Here is a 17,772-nt window from a genome sequence, read left to right as displayed (position 1 = left end):
TACCTGAGGTGTCCAGAGAGGCAGATGTAGTGTTCTGGTACCTGAGGTACCCTGAGAGGCAGCTGTGGTGCTCTGATACCTGAGGTACCCAGAGAGGCAGATGTAGTGTTCTGATACCTGAGGTGCCCAGAGAGGCAGATGTAATGTTCTGATACCTGAGGTGCCCTGAGAGGTGGATGTAGTGTTTGGTCGCTGCTTGTGTGTGTTTTAGTTTTTGTTTGTAATCTTGTCTGCTGATTCTGTTTACTGTGGCACCACCATTTCACTTAATCACTTCCTGAGTGTATGTACTTGTGCCTGGAGAATAAAGGTGATTGGCTGATTCTGTGGCTGATTCTGTGGCTGATTCTGTGGCTGATTCTGTGACTGATTCTGTGACTGATTCTGTGACTGATTCTGAGGCTGATTCTGAGGCCGATTCTGTGACTGAGGCTGGTTTTGTGACTGAGGCTGATTCTGAGGCTGATTCTGTGACTGAGGCTGGTTTTGTGACTGAGGCTGAGTCTGAGGCTAATTCTGATTCTGAGGCTGATTCTGATTCTGAGGCTGATTCTGATTCTGAGGCTTATTCTGAGGCTGATCACATGAAGTATTTCATGTTTCAACAATATAACATTTGTTCTCATGGTTTTCAGGCTCTCCTGTACCATCCGCTGGTCAAAGAGTCTCTTCCCCACTATTTGACAGTGGTTTACATTTAAATGGGAATTCTAGCAACACAGTAAGTAAACCTTAATGACATTGCATTGTTTTTCTTACGTTAAATGTTCTTGTGATTCCGGTATCATGAATTAATTTCACACAAATACACAGCGACAATTTTCGAAAGCTCCCAATACACCTGGTTTGAGGATTTGATGTCTTGTTTAGACTGGGGGTGGAGGCGAGGATGTAAGTTGACAGGTGTAAGGAATCCTACAGTGACCCCCACATCTACAGTGTCTATGGAAAGTGGGATGTGTATTTGGACAGAGGTTTAATCCTAGACACATGGAAAGTGGGATGTGTATGTGGACAGAGGTTTAATCCTAGACACATGGAAAGTGGGATGTGTATGTGGACAGAGGTTTAATCCTAGACACATGGAAAGTGGGATGTATATGTGGACAGAGGTTTAATCCTAGACACATGGAAAGTGGGATGTATATGTGGACAAAGGTTTAGTCGTAGACACATGGAAAGTGGGATGTATATGTGGACAGAGGTTTAGTCGTAGACACATGGAAAGTGGGATGTATATGTGGACAGAGGTTTAGTCGTAGACACATGGAAAGTGGGATGTATTTGTGGACAGAGGTTTAATCGTAGACACATGGAAAGTGGGATGTATATGTGGACAGAGGTTTAATCCTAGACACATGGAAAGTGGGATGTGTATGTGGACAGAGGTTTAGTCGTAGACACATGGAAAGTGGGATCTATACAGAGTGTGTGGGGCAACAGAAGACAGACATCACTGGGGCTAAAGATTTTAGAAATGAGGAAAGGGACGATAAAGCGGGGGAAGGTTTCGGGACTCCACCCGGAAGGGCAGATCCCGAGTGGAGAGCCATACCCTCTGTGTGAGACGATAGCGGGGAGCCGGGTTCCGGTGGCGGTCCGTCTGTCGCCGATACCTGGAGGTGGTCTTGAGAAGAATGGACTGGGCTCTCTTTTCTGGGCCGAGGATATGCTGACTTCTTGCTCAGGTAAGAGCGGAGGCTGATAATCCAAAGAACACTCGAAAGGGTGAGAGACCAGTGGCCAAGCAGGGAAGGGTGTTGCAGGCGTCCTCCTCCCACACAAGTTGCTGGCTCCAGGTGGTGGGGTTGGCAGAGACGAGGCAACGAAGAGCCGTCTCCAGGTCGTGACTGGCTCACTCCAATTAGCTGTTAGATTGGGGATGAAACCCGTAGGACAGGCTGGCCGATGACCCAATAAGGGTGCAGAATTGAGACAAGAACTGACCCAATAAGGGTACAGAATCGAGACAAGAACTGAGGACCAAAATTAGAGAACATGTCGACCGGAAGTCCATGGATCCAGAAGATGTGCTGTACCATGAGCTGGGCCGTCTCCTTAGCTGAGGGTAATTTGGGAAGGGGAATGAAATGGGAGTTTTTGGAAAACCTATCCACTACCGTAAGGAGGGTGGTGTTACCCTCAGACGGAGGGAGACCAGTGGCATAGTCCAGTGATATATGGGACCATGGGCGGTGAGGAACAGGGAGTGGTTGAAGGAGGCCTAGCGTTGCTTGCCGTGGAGTCATATTCTGCACGCACACTGTGCAGGCGGCGCCGAACGTGGTGACATCAGGAACCATGGTAGGCCACCAAAACCATTGTCAGAGGAAAGCCAGAGTCCTGATGGAGCCGGGATGGCAGGTAAGGTTAGAGGAATGAGCTCATTCAAGGTGGTGGACCACCACCCTTTGTCTCCTGAGCCCATTCAAGGACCGGGGACCGGGCAGAATCTGGGACAAACAACCGGTTAGCCGGGCCCCCCTCAGCCTTGCGGACCAGGCTCTCAATACCTCAGACGAGTGTTGCTGCCAGACAGGAGGTAGGGATGATGGTCAGACGGTGTAGCTGCAGAGCTATGCAAGCGAGAGAGGGCATCAGGGGTCACACTTTTGGACCCAGGGCAGTAGGAGATGGTCAAATTAAAGCGAGTGAATAACAGAGCCCGACAGGCCTGCCTTGAGTTGAGGCGCTTGGCAGTGCAGTGATATTCAAATTCTTATGGTTGGTGCACACTAAGAATGGATGTTCAGCCCCTTCTAGCCAGTGTCTCCACTCCTCCAGCGCCATCTTGACTGCAAAAAATTTCCCACGTTATAGTTCCTCTCAGTGGGATTAAGACGATGGGACAGGAAAGCGCAGGGTTGCAGCTTTTGGTCCTGGGAAGATCACTGTTACAGGACGACCCCCCACTCCAACTACTGAGGCGTCGACCTCCACCACCAACTGACAGGATGGGTCCGGATGGATTAAGATCGGGGCTGTGGTGAATTGATGTTTGAGATCCGAAAATGCCCGGTCAGCAGCTGGGGACCACGTGAGCGGAACATTGGGTGAGGTAAGTGCAGAGAGAGGGGAAGCCAGGGGGCTGTGGCCCTGGATGAAGCGGCAGAAGAAATGAGCAAATCCCAGGAAACGTTGAAGCTGCACTCTGTATGTGGGTTGGGGCCACCCCACAACCACTCTCACCTTGTTAGGATCCACCTGAATGTTCCCTGCAGCGATGACGTATCCCAGAAAAGAGATTGTGGAGTGAAGGAATTCATATTTCACAGTTTAAACAAACAACTGGTTCTCCAGGAGGCGCTGGAGGTCTTGTTGGAAGGGGAGAACGGGAATAGACCAGGATGTCGCCGAGGTAGACAAACATGAACTGGTTCAACATGACCAGGGCCTGGAACACTGTGGGAGCGTTGGTCAGTCTGAATGGCATAACCAGGTACTCATCGTGTCCGCTAGCCATGTTAATGGCTTCCATTCGTCTCCTTCTTGTATTTGAACCAGATGGTAGGAGTTCCCGAAGGTCCAACTTCGAGAAAATGGTCGCCCCCTGGAGAGGCTCAAAAGCTGAGGAGAGGAGTGTTTTTTTTTTACTGTGATGCCATTAAGATCCCGGTAGTTGATACACGGGCGCAGGGTTCTGCCCTTCTCCACAAAGAAGAACCCTACGCCGGCTGGAGAGGCGGAAGAACGAATGAGCTCTGCGGCCAGAGAGTCCTCAATGTTCCCTCATATGGTCTTGATCTCCGGACCTGACAGGGAATAAAGTTGCCCCCGAGGCGGCGTAGTGCCCAGGAGGAGGTCAATGGCGCAGTCGTAGGGTCGATGCAGAGGAAGAGATGTGGCGCGGCCCGTGTTGAAAACCTGAGAGATCTGAGGCTTTTCCCAATTCCACAGGAGGACGTCCACGGGCAGGCTGCGCCGCATTGAGACGATGTGACATAACGAGCTCCTACCCAGGATAGAACCCGTAGCCCAGTCGATCAGGGGTATGTGCTTCTGGAGCCATGATAATCCCAAAACCACAGTTACATGAGGAGACTCACAGTGGTTACCTGACACTCACAGGTTGATGGGAACCGTACTGTGAGTGACCCTGTCGATAGAGCGTCCGTCCAGTGCTATGGGGGCCATGGGAATGGAGAGGTGTTGTGTGGAGATGGCCAGCTCCGACACCAGGGTAGCGTTCATAAAGCTCCCGTAGGCCCCAGAGTCCATGAGCACCTGAAGAGATGTCCTGAAGTACCACAATACAGACAACTTTTGGAGTTCAGTCTGCGTAAACATTCCTCAGGAGACAATCTAGCCCTGCCCAGTTGTATGGGCTCCGGAGGAGGTGAGTCGACAGTCCTCAATGATTCCCGAGGGAACTTGTGTGACATCGGATTCTCTCGGGAATGCAGGCATACGGGATTCTTCGGGGGCGAAGGGGAACCCGTGGACGAGCTTGTGTGGCCGGGAACAGACCTCCCCTCCCTGCTGCATTCCCGTAACCGCCCATCGATCCTTTTGGTCAAGGCTATGAGGGAGTCGAGGTCATGGCATTCCGCCAAGGTATGAAATCCCTCCACAAAGTTATGTGGTAACTCCTTGTGTCTTCCAATGGTGGCTCTTTGGAGGGAGACAGTGTTGCGGTGCTGGTCCAAGTCTGCTGGGGCAGTCATTCCCAGTTCGTACTATCACGACTCAGGATATGACACAGACACAGACACAGGAGGCGGATAGTTTGATTCTCAGAATGTTTATTATAACAAAGGGGCAGGCAAATGGTAGGTCTAGGGCAGGCAGAGGTTCGTAAATCCAGGTCAGAGTCAATCGGGACAGAACGGCAGGCGGGCTCAGGGTCAGGACAGGCAGAAAGGTCAAAACCAACAAGACTAGAAAACAAACCTTGAGAACAGGAGAAATCAGGAAATACGCTGGTAAGACCTGACAAAACAAGACGAACTGGCAACAGACAAACAGACAACGCAGGTATAAATACACAAAGGATAATGGGGAAAAATAGGAGATGGGGGAATGGGGGGGGGGGTGGAGACATGCACAAGACAGGTGAAACAGATCGGGGTGTGCCTGCCAGCAATAACATCTGCTAGTAGGTGGAACCTGAGCGTAGTATTGAAACCGAGACTGTTGGTACATGTTACACAAATAAGTAGCTGCTTAAATACCTTAATGTAAATATACAGTACACGTAAATCATTATCTAAGGGAAAAATGCAGCATTGCTTTGCCAAATCCTGATTTTTCCATCCTACATCACAGTGATCTGAATGCCCTAAAACACAGTCTTTTTCCAGCATATACATTGCATTCCATGCAGATGAACATTCTTACAAAGGCCACATATTCTACATATTCATGTTTTGTTAGCATCAGTATGGATATCATAATGGGTCAGCTGGCTGTGTTATCACAATGGGTCAGCTGGCTGGCTGGGATATCATAATGGGTCAGCTGGCTGGCTGGGATATCACAATGGGTCAGCTGGCTGGGTTATCACAATGGGTCAGCTGGCTGGCTGGGATATCATAATGGGTCAGCTGGCTGGCTGGGATATCACAATGGGTCAGCTGGCTGGGTTATCACAATGGGTCAGCTGGCTGGCTGGGATATCATAATGGGTCAGCTGGATGGCTGGGATATCACAATGGGTCAGCTGGCTGGCTGGGATATCATAATGGGTCAGCTGGCTGGCTGGGATATCATAATGGGTCAGCTGGCTGGCTGGGATATCACAATGGGTCAGCTGGCTGGCTGGGATATCATAATGGGTCAGCTGGCTGGCTGGGATATCATAATGGGTCAGCTGGCTGGCTGGGATATCACAATGGGTCAGCTGGCTGGCTGGGATATCATAATGGGTCAGCTGGCTGGGTTATCACAATGGGTCAGCTGGCTGGCTGGGATATCACAATGGGTCAGCTGGCTGGCTGGGATATCATAATGGGTCAGCTGGCTGGGTTATCACAATGGGTCAGCTGGCTGGCTGGGATATCATAATGGGTCAGCTGGCTGGCTGGGATATCATAATGGGTCAGCTGGCTGGCTGGGATATCACAATGGGTCAGCTGGCTGGCTGGGATATCATAATGGGTCAGCTGGCTGGCTGGGATATCATAATGGGTCAGCTGGCTGGCTGGGATATCATAATGGGTCAGCTGGCTGGCTGGGATATCATAATGGGTCAGCTGGCTGGCTGGGATATCATAATGGGTCAGCTGGCTGGCTGGGATATCATAATGGGTCAGCTGGCTGGCTGGGATATCACAATGGGTCAGCTGGCTGGCTGGGATATCACAATAGGTCAGCTGGCTGGCTGGGATATCACAATGGGTCAGCTGGCTGGGTTATCACAATGGGTCAGCTGGCTGGGTTATCACAATGGGTCAGCTGGCTGGCTGGGATATCACAATGGGTCAGCTGGCTGGCTGGGATATCACAATGGGTCAGCTGGCTGGGTTATCACAATTGGTCAGCTGGCTGGGATATCACAATGGGTCAGCTGGCTGGGTTAACACAATGGGTCAGCTGGCTGGGTTAACACAATGGGCCAGCTGGCTGGGTTATCACAATGGGTCAGCTGGCTGGGTTATCACAATGGGCCAGCTGGCTGGGTTATCACAATGGGCCAGCTGGCTGGGTTATCACAATGGGCCAGCTGGCTGGGTTATCACAATGGGCCAGCTGGCTGGGTTATCACAATGGGCCAGCTGGCTGGGTTATCACAATGGGTCAGCTGGCTGGGTTATCACAATGGGTCAGCTGGCTGGCTGGGATATCATAATGGGTCAGCTGGCTGGCTGGGATATCACAATGGGTCAGCTGGCTGGCTGGGATATCACAATGGGTCAGCTGGCTGGCTGGGATATCACAATGGGTCAGCTGGCTGGCTGGGATATCACAATGGGTCAGCTGGCTGGCTGGATTATCACAATGGGTCAGCTGGCTGGGTTATCACAATGGGTCAGCTGGCTGGCTGGTTTATCACAATGGGTCAGCTGGCTGGCTGGGATATCACAATGGGTCAGCTGGCTGGGTTATCACAATGGGTCAGCTGGCTGGCTGGTTTATCACAATGGGTCAGCTGGCTGGCTGGGATATCACAATGGGTCAGCTGGCTGGTTTATCACAATGGGTCAGCTGGCTGGGTTCTCTACAGTAAATGCTGAGGTCAGGTGGCTGACAAACACGATTAGCTGGCCAGTTTCCTCACACACACACACAGCAACAACAACAAAAATACTCTCCCGAGTTGAAACATATGCAATAGGAAAAGCTACCTTGAAGCCACAACAAACTGCTCACATCACGTTTGGATCACTGGATTGTAGAGTATCAGGAGTGTTCAGGTATGCATCCTCTGGTGTTTTCCATAGTGAGGAAGCAGGACATAGATGACATGTTTTAGCTTGTTTGGTTTCTTCTGTACAAATGATAATAGCAGTCAACAACCGTGCACCATGTAGACTAGATACTGAATCCCATGGTGGAGTGGCTTTTTTAAACCTCGTTCTCCCTGCAACTCATGAATGTAGCTGAAACGGGTGGGGGGAAAAAAAATGCTGCTCTGTAATTGCTTAGTTCACACAAACAAACAAAAAGTGATTATCCCAGACAGTTTTCCCCCTTCTTTTAGCATTCTTGTTTTCCTGCCTGCAGGTGATTTTATAATTCTCTAAGCTTGTCATCTCTTCTAGGTGCCGTCAGCATTGAAATGATTGACATTGTTTCCCTTTCATTGCCTCCCAGGAGGTCTTCCTATTGATTCATTTACATGCCTCCAAATAATGACGCTTTGTTTTTTGCCTCCTGAAATATCACAAGCTATAGAAGAGGGAATTCTACGAAGGACAAGCGTGGCAGCTTAGCTTTTGGTTTCCCCACGTCCTAGGTGTAAGCAGAGACCTTGTCCCTCTAGTCCGCGATGACAGATAGTATTACATTTCCTGTCATCTCTACCACTCAACTTTCAAAGTATAGTCGAGTGTAATTATTGAGCGTCTCTACATAAACTGAACAAGGAAGAATTGTTTGCTGTGGAAAGTAGCCTTGATTGGTTTATAGGCCTTAGGTCAGAGGGAAAGCAAATTATTTGTTCAACAACATGTGCCAGGTATTACGATTGGCAAATGGGTAAATGCCATTGTGAAATCCAAACGACATTGTAAGTTAAAGATGTGCTCACTAGGTTACCATAAGTGATCACTAAGCACTAACAATGCATAGTTTATCCAGTAAGTAAACAAGGGTAATCATCCTTTCGAGTGCAAAATGGACTGAAAGAAGGATGTTGTTTTTAGAAGGCCCTTTGAATGCACCATGATCAAAGTGACCCAGCCAGTGAATGAGAGGAGACCCTCACTGCCTTCTTCATCTGACCCACATAGGCTCCATCCTCGCCCTCCAAACCCTCGGCTATTGAACCAAAGTACGAGAAGCGCTGGCTGGATGCGGTGTCCCTACCCTTGTTGATGGCCCGAGTCTCCAGATACAAAGCCGTAACGGCTAAATTGAGGTAAGGTAATCCCGCGTGATGTAATTATCCTCTGAGGCGCACAGTTTCTGTTGGTTTTACAAGCACCTTTCATTTAGGTGAGAGGGTGTTCACTCCCATATCTATCCCCATGCATACAAGGTCAGCGATGCAGCAGGGCCCAGACAGAGACAGTGAAGCATGATAGGAAGGTTTGACTTTAACACACTGAATTGGTTCTTCTAGAGATTTAAACGACATCAAATGAATGCAGGAAATCCCAACAAATTTTATTTTCCTTCCCTTTTTCTGCTAGATAATCAATCAAATTCAATAAAGCCCTTTTTTTTTTACATCAGCCAATGTCACAAAGTGAGGTACAGAAACCCAGCCTAAAAAACCCTAAACAGCAAGTAATGCATATGTAGAAGCACGGTGGCTAGGAAAAACTCCCCTAGAAAGGCAGGAACCTAGGAAGTGATGTAAGAGATATGGCAGTCCTCTAGAGCCCCAAATGGAGCTGTTATTTTAGAAATAAACAAAGAAGTAATCAATGGATATCTTTGTTACTTATAACTGAAATACATTATCGCTGTTTGTCACGACATGATACCAAATTATGCATTATGGTCCTTGATTCTGTGAATTGTAAATAAAACTACAAATATATGAAAAGAGTGAAAGTGCTCTTTAGACATGTTTTTTTAAATTTATTATTGATACCCATAATCACACTTTTCAGGCTTAATTAATGAAGACAATATTGAGTGGATTTATTTTATAAGAAGTAATTATCTGGCACTAAAAAATATTTTTATATGAAGGCACTGCTTCAGCATATTAATGGGAATATTTATAATAAACACAAGACAGGCTGATGCACTCAATTTCTTGATTAAAGATATTCCATTTGATGAGTTCTATCTAATTAAGGATGAGACCTTATTAGTGTTTTTGGAGATGACATCATGGCACTAACTAACTTTGAATAAAGTTTTGACCAGGATGTGTATGTAAACATGAGTCATCTGTGAACAAGATCTTTCTTTCTGTCTACATCATTATCCCCACTATTAAGGTTATTATCCTCATCATCTACGTCATTATGCTCACTGTCTACATCATTATCCCCACTATTAACATTATTATCCCCATCATCTATGTCATTATGCTCACTGTCTACATCATTATCCTCATCATCTACGTCATTATGCTCACTGTCTACATCATTATCCTCATCATCTACGTCATTATGCTCACTGTCTACATCATTATCCTCATCATCTACATCATTATGCTCACTGTCTACATCATTATTCCCACTATTAATGTTATTATCCTCATCATCTACGTCATTATGCTCACTGTCTACATCATTATCCCCACTATTAACGCAATTATCCTCATCATCTACATCATTATCCCCACTATTAACGTTATTATCCTCATCATCTACGTCATTATGCTCACTGTCTACATCATTATCCCCACTATTAACGTTATTATCCTTATCATCTACGTCATTATGCTCACTGTCGACATCATTATCCCCACTATTAACGTTATTATCCTCATCATCTACATCATTATCCCCACTATTAACGTTATTATCCTCATCATCTACGTCAATATGCTCACTGTCTACATCATTATCGCCACCATCTATGTCAATATGCTCACTGTCTACATCATTATCGCCACCATCTACGTCATTATGCTCACTGTCTACATCATTATCGCCACCATCTACTTCATTATGCTCACTGTCTACATCATTATCCACACTATTAACGTTATTATCCCCATCATCTATGTCATAATGCTCACTGTCTACATCATTATCCTCATCATCTACGTCATTATGCTCACTGTCTACATCATTATCCCCACTATTAACGTTATTATCCTGATCATCTATGTCATTATGCTCACTGTCTACATCATTATCCCCACCATCTACTTCATTATGCTCACCGTCTACATCATTATCCCCACTATTAATGTTATTATCCTCATCATCTACATCATTATGCTCACTGTCTACATCATTATTGTCTACATCATTATCGCCACCATCTACTTCATTATGCTCACTGTCTACATCATTATTGTCTACATCATTATCGCCACCATCTACGTCAATATGCTCACCATCCACTTCATTATCCCCACCATCTACTTCATTATCCCCACCATCTGTCATTATCCCCACCATCTACTTCATTTTCCCCACCATCTCCACCATCTCCATCATTATCCCCACCATCTGTCATTATGCCCACCATCTGTCATTATCCCCACCATCTACATCATTATCCCCACCATCTGTCATTGTCCCCACCATCTACGTCATTATCCCCACCATCTGTCATTATGCCCACCATCTACGTCACTATGCCCACCATCTGTCATTATCCCCACCATCTACGTCACTATGCCCACCATCTACGTCATTATCCCCACCATCTGTCATTATGCCCACCATCTACGTCACTATGCCCACCATCTGTCATTATCCCCACCATCTACATCACTATGCCCACCATCTACATCATTATCCCCACCATCTACGTCACTATGACCACCATCTACATCATTATCCCCACCATCTACGTCACTATGCCCACCATCTGTCATTATCCCCACCATCTACATAATTATCCCCACCATCTACGTCATTATCCCCACCATCTAAATCATTATCCCCACCATCTACTTCATTATCCCCACCATCTACTTCATTATCCCCACCATCTAAATCATTATCCCCACCATCTACTTCATTATCCCCACCATCTACTTCATTATCCCTACCATCTACGTCATTATCCCTATAATCTACAGTACCAGTCAAAAGTTGACACACCTACTCATTCAGTTTTTTTTTCTTTATTTTTACTCTTTTCTACATTGTAGAATAATAGTGAAGACATAGATGCTGAAGTTGAGTACAGATCTCTCACATTACAGGTGCTGAAGTTGAGTACAGATCTCTCACATTACAGATGCTGAAGTTGAGTGCCCTACGGCGTGGTTCTATTTCTATTTCCAAACTATCCATTTTCTTCTTCTTGGATTAGTATCACAACTATCCCTTTCTTCTTCTTGGATTAGTATCACAGCTATCCCTTTTCTTCTTGGATTAGTATCACAGCTATCCCTTTTCTTCTTGGATTAGTATCACAACTATCCCTTTCTTCTTCTTGGATTAGTATCACAGCTATCCCTTTTCTTCTTGGATTAGTATCACAACTATCCCTTTCTTCTTCTTGGATTAGTATCACAGCTCTCCTTCTTCTTGGATTAGTATCACAGCTCTCCTTCTTCTTGGATTAGTATCACAGCTCTCCTTCTTCTTGGATTAGTATCACAGCTCTCCTTCTTCTTGGATTACTATCACCGCTCTCCATCTTCTTCCTCTTGGATTAGTATCACAGCTATCCTTATTTTTCTTCTTCTTGGATATGTATCACAGCTCTCCTTCTTCTTCTTGGATTGGTATCACAGCTATCCCCTTTCTTCTTCTTGGATTAGTATCACAGCTATCCTTCTTCTTCTTCTTGGATTAGTATCACAGCTATCCTTCTTGGATTAGTATCACAGCTCTCCTTCTTCTTCTTGGATTAGTATCACAGCTCTCCTTCTTTTTCTTGGATTAGTATCACAGCTCTCCTTCTTGGATTAGTATCACACCTATCCTTCTTATTGGATTTGTATCACATCTATCCATCTTCCTCTTGGATTATTATCACAGCTATCTTTCGTCCTCTTGGATTAGTATCACAGCTATCCTTCTACTTCTTGGATTACTATCACCGCTCTCCATCTTCTTCCTCTTGGATCAGTATCACAGCTATCCTTATTTTTCTTCCTCTTGGATTAGTATCACAGCTCTCCTTCTTCTTCTTCTTGGATTAGTATCACAGCTCTCCTTCTTGGATTAGTATCACAGCTCTCCTTCTTCTTCTTGGATTAGTATCACAGCTCTCCTTCTTCTTCTTGGATTAGTATCACAGCTCTCCTTCTTGGATTAGTATCACACCTATCCTTCTTATTGGGTTTGTATCACATCTATCCATCTTCCTCTTGGATTATTATCACAGCTATATTTCGTCCTCTTGGATTAGTATCACAGCTATCCTTCTACTTCTTGGATTACTATCACCGCTCTCCATCTTCTTCTTCTTGGATTAGTATCACAGCTCTCCCTTTTCTTCTTCTTGGATTTATCACAGCTATCCTTCTTCTTCTTGGATTAGTATCACAGCTATCCCTTTCTTCTTCTTGGATTAGTATCACAGCTCTCCCTTTTCTTCTTCTTGGATTGGTATCACAGCTATCCTTCTTCTTCTTGGATTAGTATCACAGCTCTCCCTTTTGTTCTTCTTGGATTGGTATCACAGCTATCCTTCTTCTTCTTGGATTAGTATCACAGCTATCCCTTTCTTCTTCTTGGATTAGTATCACAGCTATCCCTTTCTTCTTCTTGGATTGGTATCACAGCTATCCTTCTTCTTCTTGGATTAGTATCACAGCTATCCCTTTCTTCTTCTTGGATTAGTATCACAGCTATCCCTTTCTTCTTCTTGGATTAGTATCACAGCTCTCCTTCTTCTTGGATTAGTATCACAGCTCTCCTTCTTCTTGGATTAGTATCACAGCTCTCCTTCTTCTTGGATTACTATCACCGCTCTCCATCTTCTTCCTCTTGGATTAGTATCACAGCTATCCTTATTTTTCTTCTTCTTGGATATGTATCACAGCTCTCCTTCTTCTTCTTGGATTGGTATCACAGCTATCCCCTTTCTTCTTCTTGGATTAGTATCACAGCTATCCTTCTTCTTCTTCTTGGATTAGTATCACAGCTCTCCTTCTTGGATTAGTATCACAGCTCTCCTTCTTCTTCTTGGATTAGTATCACAGCTCTCCTTCTTTTTCTTGGATTAGTATCACAGCTCTCCTTCTTGGATTAGTATCACACCTATCCTTCTTATTGGATTTGTATCACATCTATCCATCTTCCTCTTGGATTATTATCACAGCTATCTTTCGTCCTCTTGGATTAGTATCACAGCTATCCTTCTACTTCTTGGATTACTATCACCGCTCTCCATCTTCTTCCTCTTGGATCAGTATCACAGCTATCCTTATTTTTCTTCCTCTTGGATTAGTATCACAGCTCTCCTTCTTCTTCTTCTTGGATTAGTATCACAGCTCTCCTTCTTGGATTAGTATCACAGCTCTCCTTCTTCTTCTTGGATTAGTATCACAGCTCTCCTTCTTCTTCTTGGATTAGTATCACAGCTCTCCTTCTTGGATTAGTATCACACCTATCCTTCTTATTGGGTTTGTATCACATCTATCCATCTTCCTCTTGGATTATTATCACAGCTATATTTCGTCCTCTTGGATTAGTATCACAGCTATCCTTCTACTTCTTGGATTACTATCACCGCTCTCCATCTTCTTCTTCTTGGATTAGTATCACAGCTCTCCCTTTTCTTCTTCTTGGATTTATCACAGCTATCCTTCTTCTTCTTGGATTAGTATCACAGCTATCCCTTTCTTCTTCTTGGATTAGTATCACAGCTCTCCCTTTTCTTCTTCTTGGATTGGTATCACAGCTATCCTTCTTCTTCTTGGATTAGTATCACAGCTCTCCCTTTTGTTCTTCTTGGATTGGTATCACAGCTATCCTTCTTCTTCTTGGATTAGTATCACAGCTATCCCTTTCTTCTTCTTGGATTAGTATCACAGCTATCCCTTTCTTCTTCTTGGATTGGTATCACAGCTATCCTTCTTCTTCTTGGATTGGTATCACAGATATCCTTATTTTTCTTCTTCTTGGATTGGTATCACAGCTCTCCTTCTTCTTCTTGGATCAGTATCACAGCTCTCCCTTTTCTTCTTGGATCAGTATCACAGCTATCCCTTTTCTTCTTCTTGGATTGGTATCACAGCTCTCCCTTTTCTTCTTCTTGGATTAGTATCACAGCTCTCCCTTTTCTTCTTCTTGGATTAGTATCACAGCTCTCCCTTTTCTTCTTCTTGGATTAGTATCACAGCTCTCCCTTTTCTTCTTCTTGGATTAGTATCACAGCTCTCCTTCTTCTTCTTGGATTAGTATCACAGCTCTCCCTTTTCTTCTTCTTGGATTGGTATCACAGCTCTCCCTTTTCTTCTTCTTGGATTGGTATCACAGCTCTCCCTTTTCTTCTTCTTGGATTAGTATCACAGCTATCCCTTTTCTTCTTCTTGGATTAGTATCACAGCTATCCCTTTTCTTCTTCTTGGATTAGTATCACAGCTCTCCCTTTTCTTCTTCTTGGATTAGTATCACAGCTATCCATTTTCTTCTTCTTGGATTAGTATCACAGCTCTCCCTTTTCTTCTTCTTGGATTAGTATCACAGCTCTCCCTTTTCTTCTTCTTGGATTAGTATCACAGCTATCCCTTTTCTTCTTCTTGGATTAGTATCACAGCTCTCCCTTTTCTTCTTCTTGGATTAGTATCACAGCTCTCCCTTTTCTTCTTCTTGGATTAGTATCACAGCTCTCCTTCTTGGATTAGTATCACAGCTCTCCCTTTTCTTCTTCTTGGATTAGTATCACAGCTCTCCCCTTTCTTCTTCTTGGATTAGTATCACAGCTCTCCTTCTTCTTCTTGGATTAGTATCACAGCTCTCCCTTTTCTTCTTCTTGGATTAGTATCACAGCTCTCCCTTTTCTTCTTCTTGGATTGGTATCACAGCTCTCCTTCTTCTTCTTGGATTAGTATCACAGCTCTCCTTCTTCTTCTTGGATTAGTATCACAGCTCTCCCTTTTCTTCTTCTTGGATTGGTATCACAGCTCTCCTTCTTCTTCTTGGATTAGTATCACAGCTCTCCCTTTTCTTCTTCTTGGATTAGTATCACAGCTATCCTTCTTCTTCTTGGATTGGTATCACAGATATCCTTATTTTTCTTCTTCTTGGATTGGTATCACAGCTCTCCTTCTTCTTCTTGGATTGGTATCACAGGTCTCCATCTTCTTCCTCATGGATTTCACTGCATATTCCTGGCAACTGTTACCCTGGGTGTCCACTAGGTTTTATATTTATCTCAATATACTCTCTATGACTATTTTTTTTTAAATTTTTTTATTTAACCTTTATTTAACTAGGCAAGTCAGTTAATTTGAACAACATCTTATTTACAATGATGGCCTACACTAGTCAACCAAGAGCCCTATTTGTTCCACTTCAGGATATGTGGTTATCTTTAACAGATAGACTCCTGCAGTACTTATTGGAGCTGACAGTGTATTCCAGACAATTTTTCTCCTGGGTGACCACCTTTTGGATGAACCTATTCATTACTGAGCTCTTATTTCAACCCCCCCCCCCCCTTGCTGTTATTTTTCCTCAGTGTACTCCTCAATTCTCAACAAGAATGGAACACTGTGGACTAAAATAATTTTTATTGTGCTCTGTCACTCACAGAGACAGTCTGGGTTTTAGAGGGACCACGCTGCAATGTGCTGATAGTTGAGGCAGAACATTCCACTCTCCAGGCAATCTCAGAAACGGGTCAAGCAGGCAGGGTATAGCTATACTGTATCCATCACTGAGCTTGCATTCCTTGAAATAATGTTATCTCGAAAGGGCTATGTGGTATATCATAATCACTCTCTTGATATATATTCTCACTACTTGTTTCCAGTGGGAATTTATACAGGGGAATTTATCTGTGCACCCTGCCCTACACATCGAGAAGATTTATACTTAACTTTACAATTGAGAATCCCTCAGAATTGCATCTGACTCACCAATGGGTCACCACCACTCAGTGGAACAAAGAATTATAACAAGCCCATTGACATATGTATTGTAGAGTTTTATGGGCCATTTCAACCGAAGAATCAAGGTTCCCAAAAAGATTTACTAAGAGCCAGCCCTTTCTAATTTGTAACATTGTAACCCGGATTTGTCTGAGTGGCAGGGAGAGTGGGTACAAGCTCTGGTTATTTCAAACGTTGATTGCAGTGCATTCATCATGCTCTTCATTCTCCTCATGTTTCTCAACATTCTCCTTCAGAACATTCTCATGTTTCTCAACATTCTCCTACAGAACATTCTCCTCATGTTTCTCAACATTCTCCTTCAGAACATTCTCCTACAGAACATTCTCCTCATGTTTCTCAACATTCTCCTCATGTTTATCAACATTCTCCTCATGTTTCTCAACATTCCCCCACAGAACATTCTCCTCATGTTTCTCAACATTCCCCTACAGAACATTCTCCTCATGTTTCTCAACATTCCCCTTCAGAAAATCCCCTCATGTTTCTCAACATTCTCCTACAGAAAATTATCCTTGTGTTTCTCAACATTCTCCTTCAGAACATTCTCATGTTTCTCAACATTCTCCTACAGAACATTCCCCTCATGTTTCTCAACATTCTCCTACAGAACATTCTCATGTTTCTCAACATTCTCCTACATAACATTCCCCTCTTGTTTCTCAACATTCTCCTACAGAACTTTCCCCTCATGTTTCTCAACATTCCCCTACAGAACATTCTCCTCATGTTTCTCAACATTCCCATACAGAACATTCCCCTCATGTTTCTCAACATTCCCGACAGAACATTCTCCTCATGTTTCTCAACATTCCCCTCATGTTTCTCAACATTCCCATACAGAACATTCTCCTCATGTTTCTCAACATTCCCCTACAGAACATTCCCCTCATGTTTCTCAACACTCTCCTACAGAACATTCTCCTCATGTTTCTCAACATTCCCCTACAGAACATTCTCCTCATGTTTCTCAACATTCCCATACAGAACATTCCCCTCATGTTTCTCAACATTCTCCTACAGAACATTCTCCTCATGTTTCTCAACATTCTCCTCGTGTTTCTCAACATTCCCCTCATGTTTCTCAACATTCCCCTACAGAACATTCTCCTCATGTTTCTCAACATTCCCCTACAGAACATTCCCCTCATGTTTCTCAACATTCCCCGACAGAACATTCTCCTCATGTTTCTCAACATTCCCCTTCAGAACATTCCCCTCATGTTTCTCAACATTCCCCTCATGTTTCTCAACATTCCCCTCATGTTTCTCAACATACCCCTACAGAACATTCTCCTCATGTTTCTCAACATTCCCCTACAGAACATTCTCCTCATGTTTCTCAACATTCCCCTACAGAACATTCCCCTCATGTTTCTCAACATTCCCCTCATGTTTCTCAACATTCCCCTACAGAACATTCTCCTCATGTTTCTCAACATTCCCCGACAGAACAT

At 44.4% G+C, this 17,772-nt stretch overlaps 1 protein-coding gene across 2 annotated transcripts in view; it reads left to right on the top strand.

Moving 5' to 3' along the window:
- LOC110498401 (gamma-2-syntrophin) overlaps window positions 1-17,772 on the top strand; it is a 78,996-nt gene that overhangs the window by 29,342 nt on the left and 31,882 nt on the right. For both annotated transcript variants that reach the window (XM_036955239.1, XM_036955240.1), the window contains 2 exons: window positions 636-721; window positions 8,391-8,518. In XM_036955239.1, the coding sequence (XP_036811134.1) occupies window positions 636-721; window positions 8,391-8,518 (214 nt within the window). The remainder of the gene's footprint in view (window positions 1-635; window positions 722-8,390; window positions 8,519-17,772) is intronic.

This window comes from Oncorhynchus mykiss, chromosome 19, assembly GCF_013265735.2.
Source record: "Oncorhynchus mykiss isolate Arlee chromosome 19, USDA_OmykA_1.1, whole genome shotgun sequence".
Classification (NCBI taxonomy): domain Eukaryota; kingdom Metazoa; phylum Chordata; class Actinopteri; order Salmoniformes; family Salmonidae; genus Oncorhynchus; species Oncorhynchus mykiss.
The sequence above is the reverse complement of the archived record's forward strand: the minus strand, read 5'-3'. Positions and strand labels throughout refer to the sequence as shown.